The sequence below is a fragment of the Podarcis raffonei genome, chromosome 15, assembly GCF_027172205.1.
Source record: "Podarcis raffonei isolate rPodRaf1 chromosome 15, rPodRaf1.pri, whole genome shotgun sequence".
NCBI lineage: Eukaryota > Metazoa > Chordata > Lepidosauria > Squamata > Lacertidae > Podarcis > Podarcis raffonei.
In genome coordinates, this window is record NC_070616.1 from 14,766,344 (window position 1) to 14,783,244 (window position 16,901).

General features: G+C 49.2%; 2 protein-coding genes across 3 annotated transcripts; both read right to left on the reverse strand.

Moving 5' to 3' along the window:
• Positions 1 to 1,153: 1,153 nt before the first annotated feature.
• Positions 1,154 to 13,586, reverse strand: LOC128402642 (claudin-4-like). Of its 2 annotated transcripts, none has more exons than XM_053366923.1 (2): positions 13,167 to 13,586; positions 1,154 to 2,286 (listed from the first exon to the last, which is right to left on the reverse strand). In XM_053366923.1, exon 2 carries the CDS (start codon positions 2,270 to 2,272, stop codon positions 1,622 to 1,624), a length of 651 nt encoding a protein of 216 aa, XP_053222898.1. In that variant the 5' UTR covers positions 2,273 to 2,286; positions 13,167 to 13,586; the 3' UTR covers positions 1,154 to 1,621. The 2 variants fall into 2 exon arrangements, with proteins under 2 accessions (XP_053222898.1, XP_053222899.1); XM_053366924.1 differs by having other exon boundaries at positions 1,154 to 2,283; positions 13,167 to 13,238.
• LOC128402643 (claudin-4-like) lies at positions 5,751 to 7,777 on the reverse strand. Its single transcript, XM_053366925.1, has one exon. It carries the CDS (start codon positions 7,510 to 7,512, stop codon positions 6,883 to 6,885), a length of 630 nt encoding a protein of 209 aa, XP_053222900.1. The 5' UTR covers positions 7,513 to 7,777; the 3' UTR covers positions 5,751 to 6,882.
• Positions 13,587 to 16,901: the final 3,315 nt, after the last annotated feature.

Below are 16,901 nucleotides of genomic sequence, written 5' to 3' on the forward strand. Positions count from 1 at the left end.
AGCTTCCCGGCCAAATGGGATTCTTGCCTTTAAGGCAAGATTGCCACAGCACAGCCCTGCGGTGATACATCAATGCTCCATTAAAGTTGTATTTTTATTTGCATTTTGCACCTGGTTTACAACCTGCACCAACTTCCTTGTGCTCTTTTTTGAGGAGTCACTGCTTATTTTAAAACACCAAAGTTTACATAGGGAGGACACCTCTCTCCCTCCTCTCTTTTTACAGGACAAACGGGGGTGGGGTTTGCAGAAGCTGAACAAAGGCGTGCGAGCGCAGATTTATGCTTTTGGAAATGTTACACAGCCTCATGCTAGCTTGGGTTGATGGAAGTTGGGTGTCCAGCAACATGGAACTGACTCTCTCAGAAAGGCTCTACTTTGTTGAAGGTTTTTAAGCAGAGGTTGGATGGGGGCCTGTCAGGGATTCTTTAGCTGTGGCTCCTGCATAGCAGCAGGGTTGGACGCGATGAGGCCCCTTCCAACTCTATTTCGGTGATTCTGTGATTCCATGATTCCATATCCTCCAACATTTCTCTGACATTCACTTCCACATCAAGAAGCTTCCCCTGCATTTGATCTTGCTGCAAACATATACATCATATTCACATCTACATCGGTCACCTTGAGCCAATTACAACCTCTCGGTTGAACCTACCTCACAGGACTGTTGTAAAGAAAAAAAGGTGCGAGGGAAGGGAATGTGTGTAACACCTTCAGCAGATAAATGGAATTTGAAAAAAACTAAGCTGTAAACTGCCTTCCTGTCAGGGAAAAAGGCAGGATATAATACTAATATGATGATGATAATGATAATGATGATGATAATGATAATGATATAATAATAGTAAGTGTGAGAATGATCAGGAACATACCAGAGAGTAAATCCCATTGAACTCAATGGGACTTAGATCTGAGTAAAAATGCTTAGGATTTCAGTGTGAAGCTGCACAGTCTTTACCCATTTACCTGAGAGTAAGCTCCATTGAATACAGTGGGACTCACTTCTCTACAGTAGACAGTGTAAGGCTCCATTTACAATCAAGGAATAAACACGTTTCCGAAAAATGGCTCGCTGCTGAAGCATTGCAATTTTAAGTGGATTGGCGATATTTTCCTTCAAGGCTTCATACACCAGCTTCACCATTTCCTTCAGTTGGTGCAGGAATTTTATTTTCAGTATAAACAGGACTCCATTTTTGCAGCTACTACACACACGCCACTTTTAATTGTTTTCCAAGACGTGGAGGGGAGGAAAAAGGGAAATCGTGACATTGTGGGATCAAAACAGAAACTGGGACTGCTTCTGTAATTTGGGACTGACCCTGGAAAACAGGGACACTTGGGAGGGTATGTGATTCGATCTGCCGAAGGTTGATATGGCTGGAGAACCGGTGGCCTTCCAGATCTTGCTGGACTGACTACAACTCCCACCATTCCCTGATCATGGGTCATGCCAGGGATGGGTGTCCCTTTAGTACCAAACGCCCCCTGAGTTTATACTCTGGCAAGGAGTGACTTGCAAGAAGCAACATGCAGCTTCTTTGCTCTCCCCCTGCACAAATCCTATAGAAGTGAGAAACCTTTCCCCTCCTGAAGCGAGAGGTGCGCCCCCACATAGCAGTCAAACATAGTCTTTCCGGGCATAGCTGCCCGGGGTGGAGTGCCTCCCCCCGGCCCAGTATCTCACTGGGTAAGGTTTGGTGCTCCCCTTCTGTGGGAAGTGGCAGCACAGCATGGCCCCTCCGAAGACCAGGAGGGCACTGGCTGCCCAACCCACATACAGCGAGATGCCCAGCTCTCGCTTCAAGGCCTCAGGCACCAGGGGGTTGTAGAAATTGCTGACGATGGCGCTGGCGGACCAGGAGATGGGGACAAGCAGAGTCAGCCCGGCCAGGATGAACCCCCCACCGGCCACTGCTGAGACTCTCCCCTTGGCCTCCGGGTCCTCCACGCAGCGGGTGCACTCAGCTCCGGTGATAGCCACGAGCAGGGCCAGGGCGGAGATGGCGATGGAGACCACCACCAGGGCGCGGGCTGCCTGAAGGTCAGCGGGGAGGTCCAGCAGGGAGTCGTAAACCTTGCACTGCATCTGGCCGGTGCTCTCGTAGACGCAGTTCATCCACAGCCCTTCCCAGAAGACCTGGGCCACGATGATGTTGGAGCCAATGAAGGCCGTCACTTTCCACATGGGCATGGCACAGGCCAAGATGGCGCCCAGGAAGCCCAGGACCGACAGCACCAGGCCTCCCATCTGCAAGGCCAGGACCGCCATCGTGCTCCCCCCTGCTGGGGAAACACAGAGAGGGCGGTTAGTTGGAAGCAGGAGCCTTGGGGTTGGGAGAATGCCAGATAAAGCTTCCCAAACTTTTCAAGGGTCAGGACTGAGGGGATTCTGAATACAGTGGAACCTCGGTTTTCGAACGTAATCCGTTCCAGAAGACCGTTCAACTTCCAAAATGTTCGAAACCTGAAGCGTGCATTTCTGGAAGCATTTCCGTCCAGAAAACTCAATACGGAAGCCATGTGGCACGTTCAGCTTCAGAAAAGCATTCGAAAACCAAAGCAATTACTTCTAGGTTTTTGGCATTCAAAAGCCGAAACATTTGACTTCCAAGATGCTTGAAAACTGAGGTTCCACTGTATATTGTCAGGAGCCAGAGTCAGGAGTAGGTCAGCCATAAAACACCCGGTTTCAGTGAAGTTGACCCTTTATTCAGAGAAGCTAAACAGCTCTGGCTGTTTACATGCACACACCTACCTACCTACAGAGCTTTTTTTCTAGGGGTACACAGGGGTACACATGCCCCTAAACATTTTGTGAATACATTTACTGTATTTATTTTCCCCAATTTGAACTATAAAATGGTGATTTTCTTGAGTCAAAATGAGAGTACCCTTAAACATTTTTAAAGAAAAAAAAGCATTGCATACATACACACACACACACACACACACACACACAGACCATAGGTATATGGTCATTTGAGCTCTGCCCCTTAGATACTTTTAGCTTATGAGATACATTATCAAGAAGGGCAATTTGCCAAACCCTAGAGCGCCAGCAATCCAAATTATTAAAGGTTTTCCAGGATTCGGCAACACAGCCCCAGGCTGCTGCTGAGAAATGAATATTAAGTTATTTACTTCTCAAATCCCGCTCCATTTTCGTATACAGGTTCAAATTTGCCAGGTGGGAAGATGGAGCAATCATTTGCTGAGTTATCAAATAGATCTCAGCAAACACCTCCACCCCAAATGCAGCCGCCTTTGAGGAGGCCCACAGCCTGTTTTTCTGGCCGCCGCACCTGGCAGGGAGCGGGTGCAAGGGGGTGTAGTTCAGGGGGTTGTAGCTCAGCTGCCGCCAGCCCTAGGAGACCAGTCTCGGCTTCCGGCTCAGAGAGGAGGAGGCCCAAGCGCTCCCATGGAGTCTGCGTTGCATTGCCACCTCTTGAGCAAGAGTCTCCTTCTGTGGTGCTGGCCATGAGGGAGGAGTGCCTCCTTCCGCACCCTCTCTCTGTTTGCCCTCCCACCCAAGATGGCAGCCGATGTGAAGCCATGAGGCGGCCTGAGGCAAGGGACGGCCTGCCTGCTTCAGCCCTTGCGTGGGAACAGTGTTCAAAAACATCTGGTGTTCAAAAACATCTCCACCTAAGAAAGAAGCTGTAGGTGTGAGGAAAGAACCTGCCGTTGCTCCAGAATGATGTTGCTAGACCAGGGGTCAGCAAACTTTTTCAGCAGGGGGCCGGTCCACTGTCCCTCAGACCTTGTGGGGGGCCAGATTATATTTTGAGAAAAAAAATAATGAACGGATTCCTATGCCCCACAAATAACCCAGAGATGCATTTTAAAGAAAAGGACACATTCTACTCCTGTAAAAACACGCTGATTCCCGGACCGCCCACGGGCCGGATTTAGAAGGTGATTGGGCCGGATCCGGCCCCCAGGCCTCAGTTTGCCTACCCATGTGCTAAACTGTGGCTCTCGCCATTTTCTCTGCTGTCTGCTGGGAGTCTTCAGAAGGCCGCAGGGCCCTGCAGATAGTATGGAACTGTTTATGTGAGAAGGATGGAGACAGACTAATATTGATGCATCCCAACTAGAGACTTGCCCGGCCTCCCCTCCACACAGCTCCAAATAGCTTATATTTTATAGAAACATGGACTTCAGATCTATCTGTGGCCCCCACTATAATGCTGAAGCAAGACATCCCAACCAGTATAAGACCGGCATCTGCAGACCATGACTGATCAGGTTTTCTGCTGTGAATGTTAAGCTCATCAAAAAGAGAGAGAAGGGGAGGAGAAAGTCAGAGAGAAAACATTTCCTTTTGAGCATTTGCTTTGCTTAAATTTCTCATCTGGTCCGCTGATGGGGCTTGACTGGAATGTGTTCTCTCTCTCTCTCATAATGTTAGAACTCAAGAACATGCCATTAATCTGAATGCTGGAAGATTCAGGACAAAGTAAATAAAGTCCTTCTTCACACCACAGATAGTTAAACCATGGAACTCATTTCCACAGGAGGCTGCAGTCTGAAATCCTGCCCATCACTTTAGACAGTGCCGAGCTAGATGAGCCCATGACCTGATTCCATACAAGGCAGCTTCCGATGTTCCTCTGGGCTGTTTGCAAACTCAAAACTTCCCCTCTTCTTGCTCAAGAGACCTATATCAGCTCTTTACCTCTCAAAACCAGTTCTATCCCCACCCCTGGCACACACACGCGCCCCAGTATGGTATATAGTGTCTTCTTCCTCTTCCTTGGAATTAGCAATGTGCCAACACAAAGGTGGCAGAGCAATCAGGTTACTAAAAGACTCGCCCGCCTCCCTGCCCGCCCGCCCGCTAAGCAGCCGGAAAGGTGGTTCAGTCCCATTAGGAATATTTACCTGCTGTTCTTGTTGCCTCACCTAACAGAAAGGGTATCGTGGAGGTGGGGGAAGTAGCTACAAAATGATTGAGGAATAATAGATTTGTAGAGTTGGAAGGAACCTCAAGGGTCATCTAGTCCAACCCCTGCAATATAATGCATTTTAATATTGTTTACATGAATGTTGGCATTTTTTAACGTGCCCTTTCCCCTCATGTACACATTATTTGGTTGTGCAAAATTCAGAAGCTGCAGATTTCAAAGGATGGCTTTTTTGATTTGCAAAATGTTTTGGGAGAGCAAATCAGGCTCAACTTGAAATGCAAACCAAACCAAATTTCTCCCTGCACTTAGACACAAGCCAGTGTTTATTCATTTCCCCCACCCTCCACCCCATTCTACCTCAGGGGCCTTCAAGGTTGTTAATGATTTAGCAAAAAACAACTGAAGAGAAATATATAAGGGTCAGTGATCGAATACAATCCCTGAAAAAGGGGCACAAGAGCCCCCATAATTTATTTAATATTTATTTGTGGCATTTATATCCCACCTATTTTCTCCAAGGAGCTCAGAGTGACTTACATGGTTCTCTTCGTCCTCATTTAATCCTCACAACAACCTTGCAAGTTAGATGAGGCTAAGAGTGAGTTTCAGGGGTGGTGGGGAATTTGAACCCTGGTCTTTCCCAGGTCCTAGTCTGACACTCTAACCACTACACCACAGCTGGCTCCCTTAGCAGGCTAAACGTCACAGCCCCAAGAGGATGACAGAAGATCTTGCAACCGTTAATGAGAAAGTGACTCATTTCCCCCTCAGCACCGAAATGATGTAAAGAAATTGCATGAAAGGAGTATGTGGAATGGAGAGGACAGAAAGGTATGCTTCTTTTTTGTTATTTATTCAAAGCATTTCTAGGCTGCTGGATGGAATTTACAATCAAATAAAAGGCAATTTGAAAATGCAAAAATAAAATACTGAAACACACACACGCACAAACACCAGAATGCCTAACTTGAGATTCTCTATCTCTCTGTCTCTCTCCCCCCTCTCTCCCCCTCTTCCTACTAGGGCATCCCTGATTCAGGCAGAGGCAGAATATGAAAAGCCTGGCTGTCAAAAGAGAGATCAGCCTCAGAGCATCGCTTGGGCCATGGAAAACAAGATAGTTGGATGTTACTGTAGCTGGTGGGAGCACACAGCTCTGCTGGCTGGCGGCACCGATGGAAGGGTGCCACACTAAGAAGGCCAGCATAGGTCAAAACACCCACTTCCCCAAAAATATACTGACTGAATAATGGGCTAGAGCCACTAACCAGAGGGAAAGAGGTTCAGAAATTGACCTGGAGCATCCTGAAGAGTCTCTGGAGGTCCCTAGCCCCAGATACAACATTTCTGGCAGCGAATGGTCCCCAAGGTTGCACCCTGTGAGCTTCGTGCCCAAGGGGGGATTTGAACCCTGGTCTCTCCCAGTTCCTAACCTGTCACTCTAACCACAACACCACAATGCAGAGTCTTAGCACCCAAACTCTCACTGGCTTCCCCCTGCCACTCCAAGCCAGGTAGCGAGATGCATCTTCCAATCCTAGGCAAACCCAGAAATGCTCCTGGAACACAGAGACACACACAAACCCTTAACCCCCGCCATCCTGGGGCTGTTAGTCCCATCCCTTTGTGGCTCTTGAGTCTCAAAGTCACAAGGAAGCTTCCCTCAAAAGCTTCAGTCCAGCTTAGAAATCTAACATCCGCCGGGTGGTTTGGAAGCTCCCTCTGCTTCTGCAGCTCAAAGGCAGTGTGACGGAAGCCAGTTCCTGGCCTGCTTTGGTGGTCAACCTAGCCGCGTTCCCCTTTTAGGATTTGGTGGGCACAGCAAACAAAGGCTGCTTCCAGAGTCAAGACACAAAGTGTGGGGGGTGGGAGAGAGACTCGGGCAGCGAAGGAGGTCCCTCTCCATCCGCAGTAAAACCTACTCAGTCGCCTTCATGGTGGAAAGGTCCCTCAAGAGAAGGGGATGGTCTTAGACGTAGTTACTGGCAGGCACTGACCGCGCCGCCATGTACTTTGCTGAATACGGCTTCTCACTTTTCGGAGGGCAGTTGCAGCACAGCAAGGCCCCGCCGATGATCAGGAGGCTGCTGGAGGCCCAGCCGATGAACAAGGAGGGCCCGAAATCCCGCCTCTGGTTGTAGGCGAGCATGGGGTTGTGGAAGTCCTGGATGATGGCATGGGTGGTCCAGCAGAGGGGGATGAGAAGCAGGAATCCCGAGAGGATGAAGAAGACACCAGCCGCGATGATGACCCGGGTCTTGGGGACTTCCTCCTCCACGCAGTTGGTGCACTTGCCGCCCAGGATGGCGAAGCAGGTGCCCACCACCGCCAGCACAATGGCGATGACCACCAGGGCCCGGCCAGCCTGGATGTCCTGCGGCAGGCCCAGGATGGCCTCATACTGCGTGCACTGCATCTGCCCAGTGCTCTGCATCACGCAGTTCATCCACAGGCCCTCCCAGATGCGCTTGGAGAGCAGGATGTTGTCTTCCTGGGAGATGGCCACTTTCCACATGGGGAGAATGCAGCACACAAGCGAGCCCAGCCAGCCGATGATGGAAAGGGAGATGCCCAGGACTTGGATTCCCATGGAGGCCATGGCTTCTGGAACTTTGGTCTCCCCTGCTGCGCACCTGCAGCCGAGTGGTGAGCGGGAAGACTTGGGAGTGTGAGGCAGGTGGGGAAATTTGGGAAGATTATAGGCTGCAGCAGTGGGTGGAGTTTCCTGGCTCCATCCTGGCTGAGAGGACCCAGAGGCTCAAACCTGTTTCCCGGGATTCCTCTGCATCATATAGGCTGGGATCGTTGCGGCACATCTGGGACGAGAGGGCTGAGTTTCCCTGTTCCTGTATCGCTTGGGGAAACCAGCCAGGGATAAGATGGGATGGGTGAAAGAGGCTGGCCGGATGCTGTTGAATAGAAAAGGTGTTGCAGAGCTGGGGGAAGTTCAGAAAAGGGCATCCGGAATGATCCAGAGATGGAGCCACTCCCATAGGAGGAAAGATTTTGCTATGTTTGGGGCACCGTAGTTCAGGGGGAAAGTGAGTGAGAGTTGGCAGGATAGACACTTAATAAATTAAGCATGGCATGGGGAAAGTGACTCAAAGGGACCCAAAATGCCATCTAATCCAACCTTCTGCATTGCAGGATAGAGAAAAGTTTTTTCTCCCTCTTTCATAATGAACTCATGAACATGCCATGAAGCTGAATGCTGGAAGATTCAGGCCAGAGAAAAGAAAGTCCTTCACACCGCAAATAGTTAAACGATGGAATCACTTCCACAGGAGGCAGCAATGGCCACCAACTTGGATGGCTGTAAAAGAGGATTGGACAAATTCAATGCAGATAAGGCTATCAGTGACTCATATCCATGATGGCTATGCTCTGCTTACATGGTCGGAGGCAGTAATGCTTCTGGATATGAGTTCCTGGAAACGGCAAGATGGGAGAGAGAGCTCTTGTGCTCAAATCCTGCGTGCAGGTTTCTTGTTGGGGCATATGGCTGGCCACTGCAAGAACAGGATGCTGGATTAGATTGGCTTGATCCAGTGGTATCTTCTTATGTTCTTAGGTTAACTTCTTGAATAGTTTGATCTGATACATTCAGGTCTGAATCAAGACAACAGTTTCCTATCCCACTCCAGGGGCTGATTTACTCAGCAGTGCTAAGTAAATTGTGGGTTGTGAAGGTCCATCAGGTTCATTTTGCAATCATTTCAGCTCTGGCTCTATTTTCCACCACGTAAACATGATTTCTGTTGTCACTAATTACCACTGCTTCAAATGGTCTTTTTGCTCATGTTTCGGCTCTGGTCGACTTGCCACGGACTGTACCTGTTTCATGCCATTGCCATTTAATGCCAACCTTTGCCATTTTGTTTCCTTATCACCCATTTGTGCATAGAGAGAGATACACACCTGACAATAGAGAAACGTGTTCCCTGCCTTAGGTAAAAGTGGGCTCTAATCCACAGGAAAGCTTCTGCCAGGTGCCAGGTGTGTAGCTCAGGGACAGAAGATTTGCTTTCAGTAAGGAAAGTCCCAGAATTGATCTCCAGGTCAAAAAGAATCATGTAGGAGATGATGGAAAGGCGGAGGACTGCAGCTCCGTAACTGAGCTCCTGTTTTGCATGTTGGCAGTCAGTGTGAGCAATACTGAACTAGGTGGAAAGTTGGACTGACTCATTCTAAGGCAGCTGCTTTCTACATTCCTGATTGGGAAGGACTGGTGCTCTGTGACAAAGCATCAGCTTCGCTTGCAAAAGCTCCCAGGTTCAATCAGGAAAAGCAGGAGCAATTGGATTACCAAGCAGGGTGGGACACAGCGTCTCCTTTGTATGCAAAGCGCCCAATCCCTGCTGGCATCTCAGAGCAGAACTGAGAAAAGACTCCCTAAGACCTTGGAGAGCTGCTGCCAGTCAGTATAGAGAATATTGAGCCAGATGAACCAGTGGTTTCACTTGGCAAAAGGCAGCTTCCTGAGTTAAACCTTTAGTCAGAACAATGAGGACTGGAGCCTTGGGCTGTTTATAGAGGAAAGGCTGTAGTTCTGGCCGGTAGAGCATCTGCTCTGCATGCAAGAGGTCCTGGGTCTAATCCCTGCTGGCATCTCCAGGTAGAGCTGGGGAATAGACTCCCTGCCTAAAACCACAGAGAGACATTGCTGCTGCCAGCCAGTGTTATGAGAGCAAGCTATCTAGGTCAATGGCCCTCCCATTTCCATGCAGTCTGCTCCAGACATCGTCTTGTCCTCCTTGGAAGGTGTGAGGTCCACAAGCAGCAGGGCCACGCCCCTGCCACTGAAAGCACCAAACCGGTCTGGGCAGTGAATGTTACCAGACACACCGCACAACAGCAGCAGCAGCAGCAGCCAGCAAGCCATCATCTCAGAGGTCTGTGGAAATAGAAGCCAGGGAACGTGGAGGGTGGCTCCACTCAAGGCAACCTGCTGCCATCCACTCCTTCCCTTGTAAACATCTTTAGGATCACAGCCCCAAAAGCGACGCGGTGAATCGGATAAGATCTCTTTAATCAAGCGACCACCCTAATAAGGTTGAGCACATTGTTAAGCTCACAAGCGGAGTACTGGAAAGACACCCCCCCCCCCGTATTCTCATAGGAGAAGGCTAGCATGGATCCACAGCTAGAGGCAGTAATGTTTTGGACATCAGCTGCTGGGAACTGCTACAAGGGGAGGTGGTGCTTGTGCTCAGGTCCTGCTTGCGGGTTTTGAATCTGGGTCTCCACAGTCCTAGACCAACACTCTCATGCTCTAATTCTTCACATTTTCATGGAGTGACATAGACCAAGTAGATAACATTGGGGTGCGGGCTGCCCAATATCCCCACCCACCCTCTTTGGGCTGCCTGGTTGATGTTGACCCATGACAGGGCATTTTCAGTGGTGGCTCCCTGGTTCTGGAATGCCTTCCCTCGTGAGGTGCATCTGCCTCCCTCATTATTGACTTTCAGGAGGATTTTTTTTTTAAAAAATGTGTTTTACCCAGGCCTTGGCTGGCAGAAAGATGCTGTCCCAGACAACACTGAAACTACCAGCTGAGTGAATGCAATTGTTTAAAGCTGTTTGCATGATGTTTCCAAACGATGTTGTTGTTGATCAGTTTCCTGCCCGCGGCTCCTTAGGGAGGAAGGGAGGGGTGTACGTTGAATAGATGATGAAGATAAAATAAAGGTAATGCATTCAGACGCCTGGCGAAAACAGTGTGTGGCTCACGCGGGGTGCATTAAGTGCGCGACACTCTGTTGGGGAGATTTATTTGCAAGAGCAAATGTGTGGCTGTTCCTTTTGAGGAGGCGAATTCCCAGGTATTCAAGGCATACCTATCTAGGAACGTACTCTGGCAAAGGAATGTGAAGGGCAGGGGCCGAGAATGAAAAGTTCTTTGTCATGAAAGGCTGGACAAGGGCCAGCAAGGGATCTGTACAGCTTGTTGGCTTCCAGAGATCTCTGCCCAGCATTGCCTTCCATGCTTATGGCATGCAGGCGATGAAACTAAGAGCATAAGGAGAGTCTGCTGGATCAGGCCAGTGGCTCATCCAGTGCAGCATGCTCTTCTCACAGTGGCCATTTTCTCCGGGATGCTTGCAGGGCATCAGGTTAGGTAAAGGTAAAGGGACCCCTGACCATTAGGACCAGTCGTGGCCGACTCTGGGGTTGCGGCGCTCATCTTGCTTTATTGGCCAAGGGAGCCGGCGTACAGCTTCCAGGTCATGTGGCCAGCATGACTAAGCCGCTTCAGGTGAACCAGAGCAGTGCACAGAAACACCGTTTACCTTCCCGCCAGAGTGGTACCTATTTATCTACTTGCACTTTGACGTGCTTTCGAACTGCGAGGTTGGCAGGAGCAGGGACCGAGCAACAGGAGCTCACCCTGTCGCAGGGATTCGAACTGCCGACCTTCTGATCGGCAAGTCCTAGGCTCTGTGGTTTAACCCACAACGCCACCCGCATCCCATTGGGCATGAGGTTATCAAGGGCTATTAGCCACGATGGCTGTGCTCTGCCTTCACAGTTGGATGCAGCAATGCTTCTGAATCCCAGTTGCTGGAAACCATAGAAGGGGAGGGTGCTCTTGTGCTGGAATCCTGCTTGTGGGTTTCCCATTGGGGCATCTGATTGGCCCCTGTGAGAACAGGGTGCTGGACTAGATGGGCCATTGGCCTGTTCCAGCAAGCTCTTCTTACGTCTTTGTGGGCTGTTTGGGGAGGTTCCCTCTCCCTTAGGGGTTTATTTTCTAAATATTTGTCATACTTTTGCAAAACTGGAGGTTCATGCAAGCCTGCTGATACTTCCCTGCTTGGGCGGTTTAGTTTTGGCTCTGAGAACAAGTTAGCAGCTAGTAGTCATCATACACCAGTAATGGTGACACCGTTCTGAGAAGGCCCATGCCGTCAGTTCTGCTTGCAAAACCATAGAGCTGAGCTAGTTATTCATTTCCGTCTGTTTGCGGAGTTCCCAAGGCCTTAGAACAGGCCCTTTCCACAACTCAATATGTTTTCGAAAGTTCTGCAGCACTTGTCGAGCGTGAGCTGAATCGATCCAGGCAAAGTGGTTTGCAACGCAGCTCAGGTCTTGCAAACACAGATCTGAACAGCTTATCTTAGCAGCCAGGAAGATTGTCAACAGGAAATGTCACCAAAAGTGGAACTGTCCCACAAAAAGACAAACTGTAGAGGTCAAAGGTCAGGAAAGGAGATTAATGTGTAAGGCCGGGTCACTGCCGTCACTTCCACCTGACCAAGGCTAAGTTAACCAGGACAGCGCCAGGCCTAAGAGCCAGCAGCAAATCAAGGATGCTGTCTCAGGAAAACAAAAGTGGGATTTGAGTTGGAATCTCCATAGATCAAGAAATGTAGCTGAGCAGCAGAATATCTGCTTTGCATGCAGAAGGTCCCAGGTTCAATCCTCAGTGACGTCTCAAAATAGGGCTGGGGAAAAGATTCACTGTCTAAAACCTTGGAGAGCTGCTGCCAGTCAGTGCAGACAGTACTGAGTTAGATAGACTAAGGGTCTGTTGAAGTATATGGCAGATTTCTACAATCCTCTATAAAGCAGCCCTTGGTTTGGAACTGGAATCTTAGATCGGTTGTTGAGCACCTCCTTTGCAGGCAGAAGGTCACAGGTTCAATCCCTGGCATCTTCAGACAGGGCTGGAAGACCCTCTCTGGAGACACCCCTGCGCCTGTAACCCCAAGGAGCAGCTGCCAGTCAGTGTAGACAGTACTGAGCTAGATGGACCCAAGGATCTGGCTTGGTAGTTCTCAGAACAAACAAAGACTACCTGAACACACAAAGGCTGATCTGGGAAGAAATGATACTGGGCATTCTATCAGCTGCATAGCTCAGTTGGTTCGAGCATGGTGGTGGTAATGCCAAGGTTGCAGGTTCAGTCCCCATAAGGGGCAGCTGCATATTCCTGCATTGCAGGGGGTTGGACTAGATGATCCTCAGGGTCCCTTCCAACTCTATGAATCTATATGAGCATGTGGAAACACCCCTGTGGGGTGCCAGTCTCTCTCTGGTGGGATCCCAGCCTATCTCAGGCAGCATTTGACCCAACCCACAACAGCTGGGCCCATGGCACTGATGCCCAGAAACCTCTTCTTCCTTTGCCAAGGCAATCTGGGGTGCTTCAGACAGACTGAAGGTTAACCCCCTGTTTGCTGAGCCCCTGAAATGCCAAGCTGGGCCAGGACATGGCTGGAGTGGGGAAATGGGGGGAGGTCCACTCACCTGCGGAGCTCTCTGCGGCCTCCAGCGAGCGAAGGATCCCAGGAGATGGCGGAGGGAGGGAGGGGACGGGAGGGACGGGGCGGCTGGCAGGGGTCTCTCCCTGGGCATGGAGTGGAGCTGCAGAGCAAGCTCCTTGAGAGGGGAAGGCAGAGCCAGGCAGGTCGCCAGGGGAGGCGGAGAAAGCCACAGGGGATCAAGAGCAGGTGTGCGGAATGTGTGCCTGGAATCAACAGCCCGTCCTGGAGGGAAGGGAAGGAGGCAGCTTTGGCTAAGGAGGCCCAGCGAGGACGTGAGTGCAACCAAAAGACCTGCATGGCTGAGCTCCTGCTTCCCAACTCATCCTACCTTGCAACAGTGAATCCTGGAAAGAGGGATTCTGAATGTCTGTGCACGCTCAGGAATTCCTGCAGCAGCTGTCACAGAGAGTAACTCCCACCCCAGATACCTCTTTGATTATTTTTATTTTGTGACTGATATATTGCATTTATATCCCACTTTGTTCTCCAAGGAGCTCAAGGTGGCGTGCATGGTTCTCACCCTCCTCGTTTAATTCCCCCAACAGCCCTGTGAGGTGGGTTAAGCTGAGAGGCCCAAGGCCACCAAGTGAGCTTCATAGCCAAGTGGGGGATTTGAACCCTAGTCTCTCCCAAGTCCTAGTCCAGCATTGTAACCACTGCACCAGGCTGGCTGAAATAATAATAATGGTGAAATTAATAATAATAATAATAATAATAATAATAATAATAATAATAATAATAATGTTTAGAAATTAGGTAAGAGCTGGGAACGTGATGGATATTGTAACACACCACCCAATCTCTGAGCAGCAAGAGAATCTAGGGGTTCCAGCACTTACTCAGACTTTGGTTTCTGTGGAATGAAGGTAGGTGGAGACTGTGGTGTCTTTAGGATTATACGGCTTTATTTACACATATATACATCCTGAGCATGGGATGGAAGGGCTCATACTTCCTCCTCCAGGAAGCCCACTTCTGACACCAGTGTTGCATGTTCCCCAATCTCTGAGCAGCAAGAGACTAGGTTCTAGCACCTATCCAGGTTCAGTTTCCTTGGGAAAAGGGTCAGCAGAGACTGCAGTATCTTTCGGATTATATAGTTTTGTTTACACATATATACAACCTGAGCATAGGATGGAGGAACTCGTAGCATTAACATCCCAACTGATCTGCCCTCCCCATTAGAGTTCCAGGGCAATCCCCAAGACATAGCTTTTGAAGGGTCATCCAGATTGACCCCCTCCCCCACTAAGCCTATAACATTATGTACAGCAGGGAGAAATCTCTCATATCCCTAGGATTTCAAAGGATGGCTTGCATTTCGGGTTGCAAGTTATTTCACAAAACACAGATTTGCTAAGTTCGTCGTCGAATGTGAGTGGGCTCAAATTTCTCCCCCATCCCTAGCAGTGACTTTCAGAAGTAGGGGAGGGCTCACCTTATAGCCCACATGGCCACTCCCCCAAAGAGAGTCCCCAAATGCCAGCAGATGTGTTGATCCTTGGTAACTACACCCACCCACCCCAAATAGCAGGTGGGCCCACCAGGAGGTCAGCTGCATACATACAATATTGGGACAGAGCTTTTAGTGTGGTAGCACCTGCCCTCTGGAGTGCCATGCAGTTACGTTTCAGACAAGTTCTTATTGTCTTTCTGGGGTCTATTCAAGACATTCCTCTTCCAACAAATCTTTTCAGTGGGGATTCTTTATCCCAGTCTGAACTCATATTCAATTTGAAATTGTTCTCTTATATGGAATTGTCTTAATCTGATATATGTTTTTGTGTGTGCGTGTGTGTATGAAAATGTTTTAATTGCCTTTATACATAAAATTGTTTTATATATGTTTTATTTTTGAGAGTTTTTCATTGTTGAGGTGCTCCAGGATGTTTCACAGGAAGTGATTCACAAACAGAAACAAACAAACAGGATAATACCCAAATCAATTCAAATCTTTATTGCTGTGGTCAGTGAGCAAGACCAAGCATCATATCCAATGTGTTCAGACCAGCTGACAGTCATAAAATTGTAAACCATTCCCCTACTTCCTCTTTGATAAGCGGTTTCAAACCAACTTGAAAGCCTTTTTATCTCCCCAACGATTTGCCAGAGCATGGAGGGTTTCTCAGTTACCCCACTTGGGCAGAATGTTATTGCTCCTCCTCAGTAAGAATGTCTTGAACTTGCTTTCCCAAATAGCCCTTTTCTAGTAAATGACAAAAATTGCTACTTGAGCATGTAAGGTAAAGGTAAAGGGACCCCTGACCATTAGCTCCAGTCATGACCGACTCTGGGGTTGCGGCGCTCATCTTGCTTTATTGGCCGAGGGAGCCGGCGTACAGCTTCCGGGTCATGTGGCCAGCATGACTAAGCTGCTTCTGGCGAACCAGAGCAGCACACAGAAACACCGTTTACCTTCCCGCCGGAGCGGTACCTATTTATCTACTTGCACTCTGATGTCCTTTCGAACTGCTAGGTTGGCAGGAGCAGGAACCAAGCAATGGGAGCTCACCCCGTTGCGGAGATTCGAACCACCGACCTGATCAGCAAGTCCTAGGCTCTGTGGTTTAACCCACAGCACCACCCGCATCCCACTTGAGCATGTAAAGGGTGCCCTAATTGTTTGTTCAGTGACCCAGAGTTCTGCGGTCGCAATGGATTGCCATGCTGTGATACCCTGAGATCATTTAAGCTCGCTGATGACTTCTGGGGTTTTCCTGCCCTCTTTCTCCTAGGCTTCTTTACCAATAAGGGAAATTACTCTCTAGACAAAGCCAAACACACAAGGTGTGTCCACATGATATCTTTAACAAGTGTACAATATGTGCGCCTTTGTATACACTAGTTGAACCGACACCTGTACAGTTATTCCCAGGTAATCGTCAATGAGTGAAGTGTCTGTGGTCCTCCGTAATCAGAAGCTGAGCTGTACAACGATTCCGTACCCTTTCACACAAAAGCTTACAGATGTGTAGAGAGACGGCTTGTCCAGTGTCCACAAATGAACAGGCCTACACACAAACATGCTTTCCCTTCCAGGCACGCTTTTTCCGCAGACATCTTTCACCGGGTTGCTTTCTGCAGACCTGCCCATTTGGGTCTCCACCTCCCATAGTTTCCTCCCTCCCTCAGTCCCCACATGTCACAGAACCACAGCTGGTGAGGAACACACACGGCCACGTGGGGGATGTTTGTTCTAACTGCAGCTAGTCCTCATGAATCCTCATGGAGTTCAGGGAGGTGAACCAGAACGTCCCTCTCTCTGTCCCAGCGCCTGTCTCTCTGCCATCGCTCTTAAGCAACAGCAAATCAGCCGTTACGGAAGAGTGACAGGCGCAATGTTTGCAAACCAGCGCTCTAGTGAAGAAATTCGAAACCCAGGAGCAGCCGTCATGACTCAGGTCCTGGCTCTCTCATTTCCCAAATATGATACGTGAGAGGAGCAGCGTTCAGAAAGTCCCGTTGGGAAAACGGTGAAGTGAAACCAGGTGGGGCCTCCAGATTTCAAGAGAGGGAATGTCTTGGGTCACATTCATACTACAGATTTAAAGCCCCCTTAAAGCCCTTTAACATAAAGGAAAAAGAGATTCCCCTAGGAGGAAAGGTTGCAGCGTTTAGGACTTTTTAGCATACAGAAAAGACAAGTACTGTATGAGGCAGCATGATAGAAGCTTATAAAATGAGAGAAGCTTATAAAATTAACCATGGCATGGCCAAT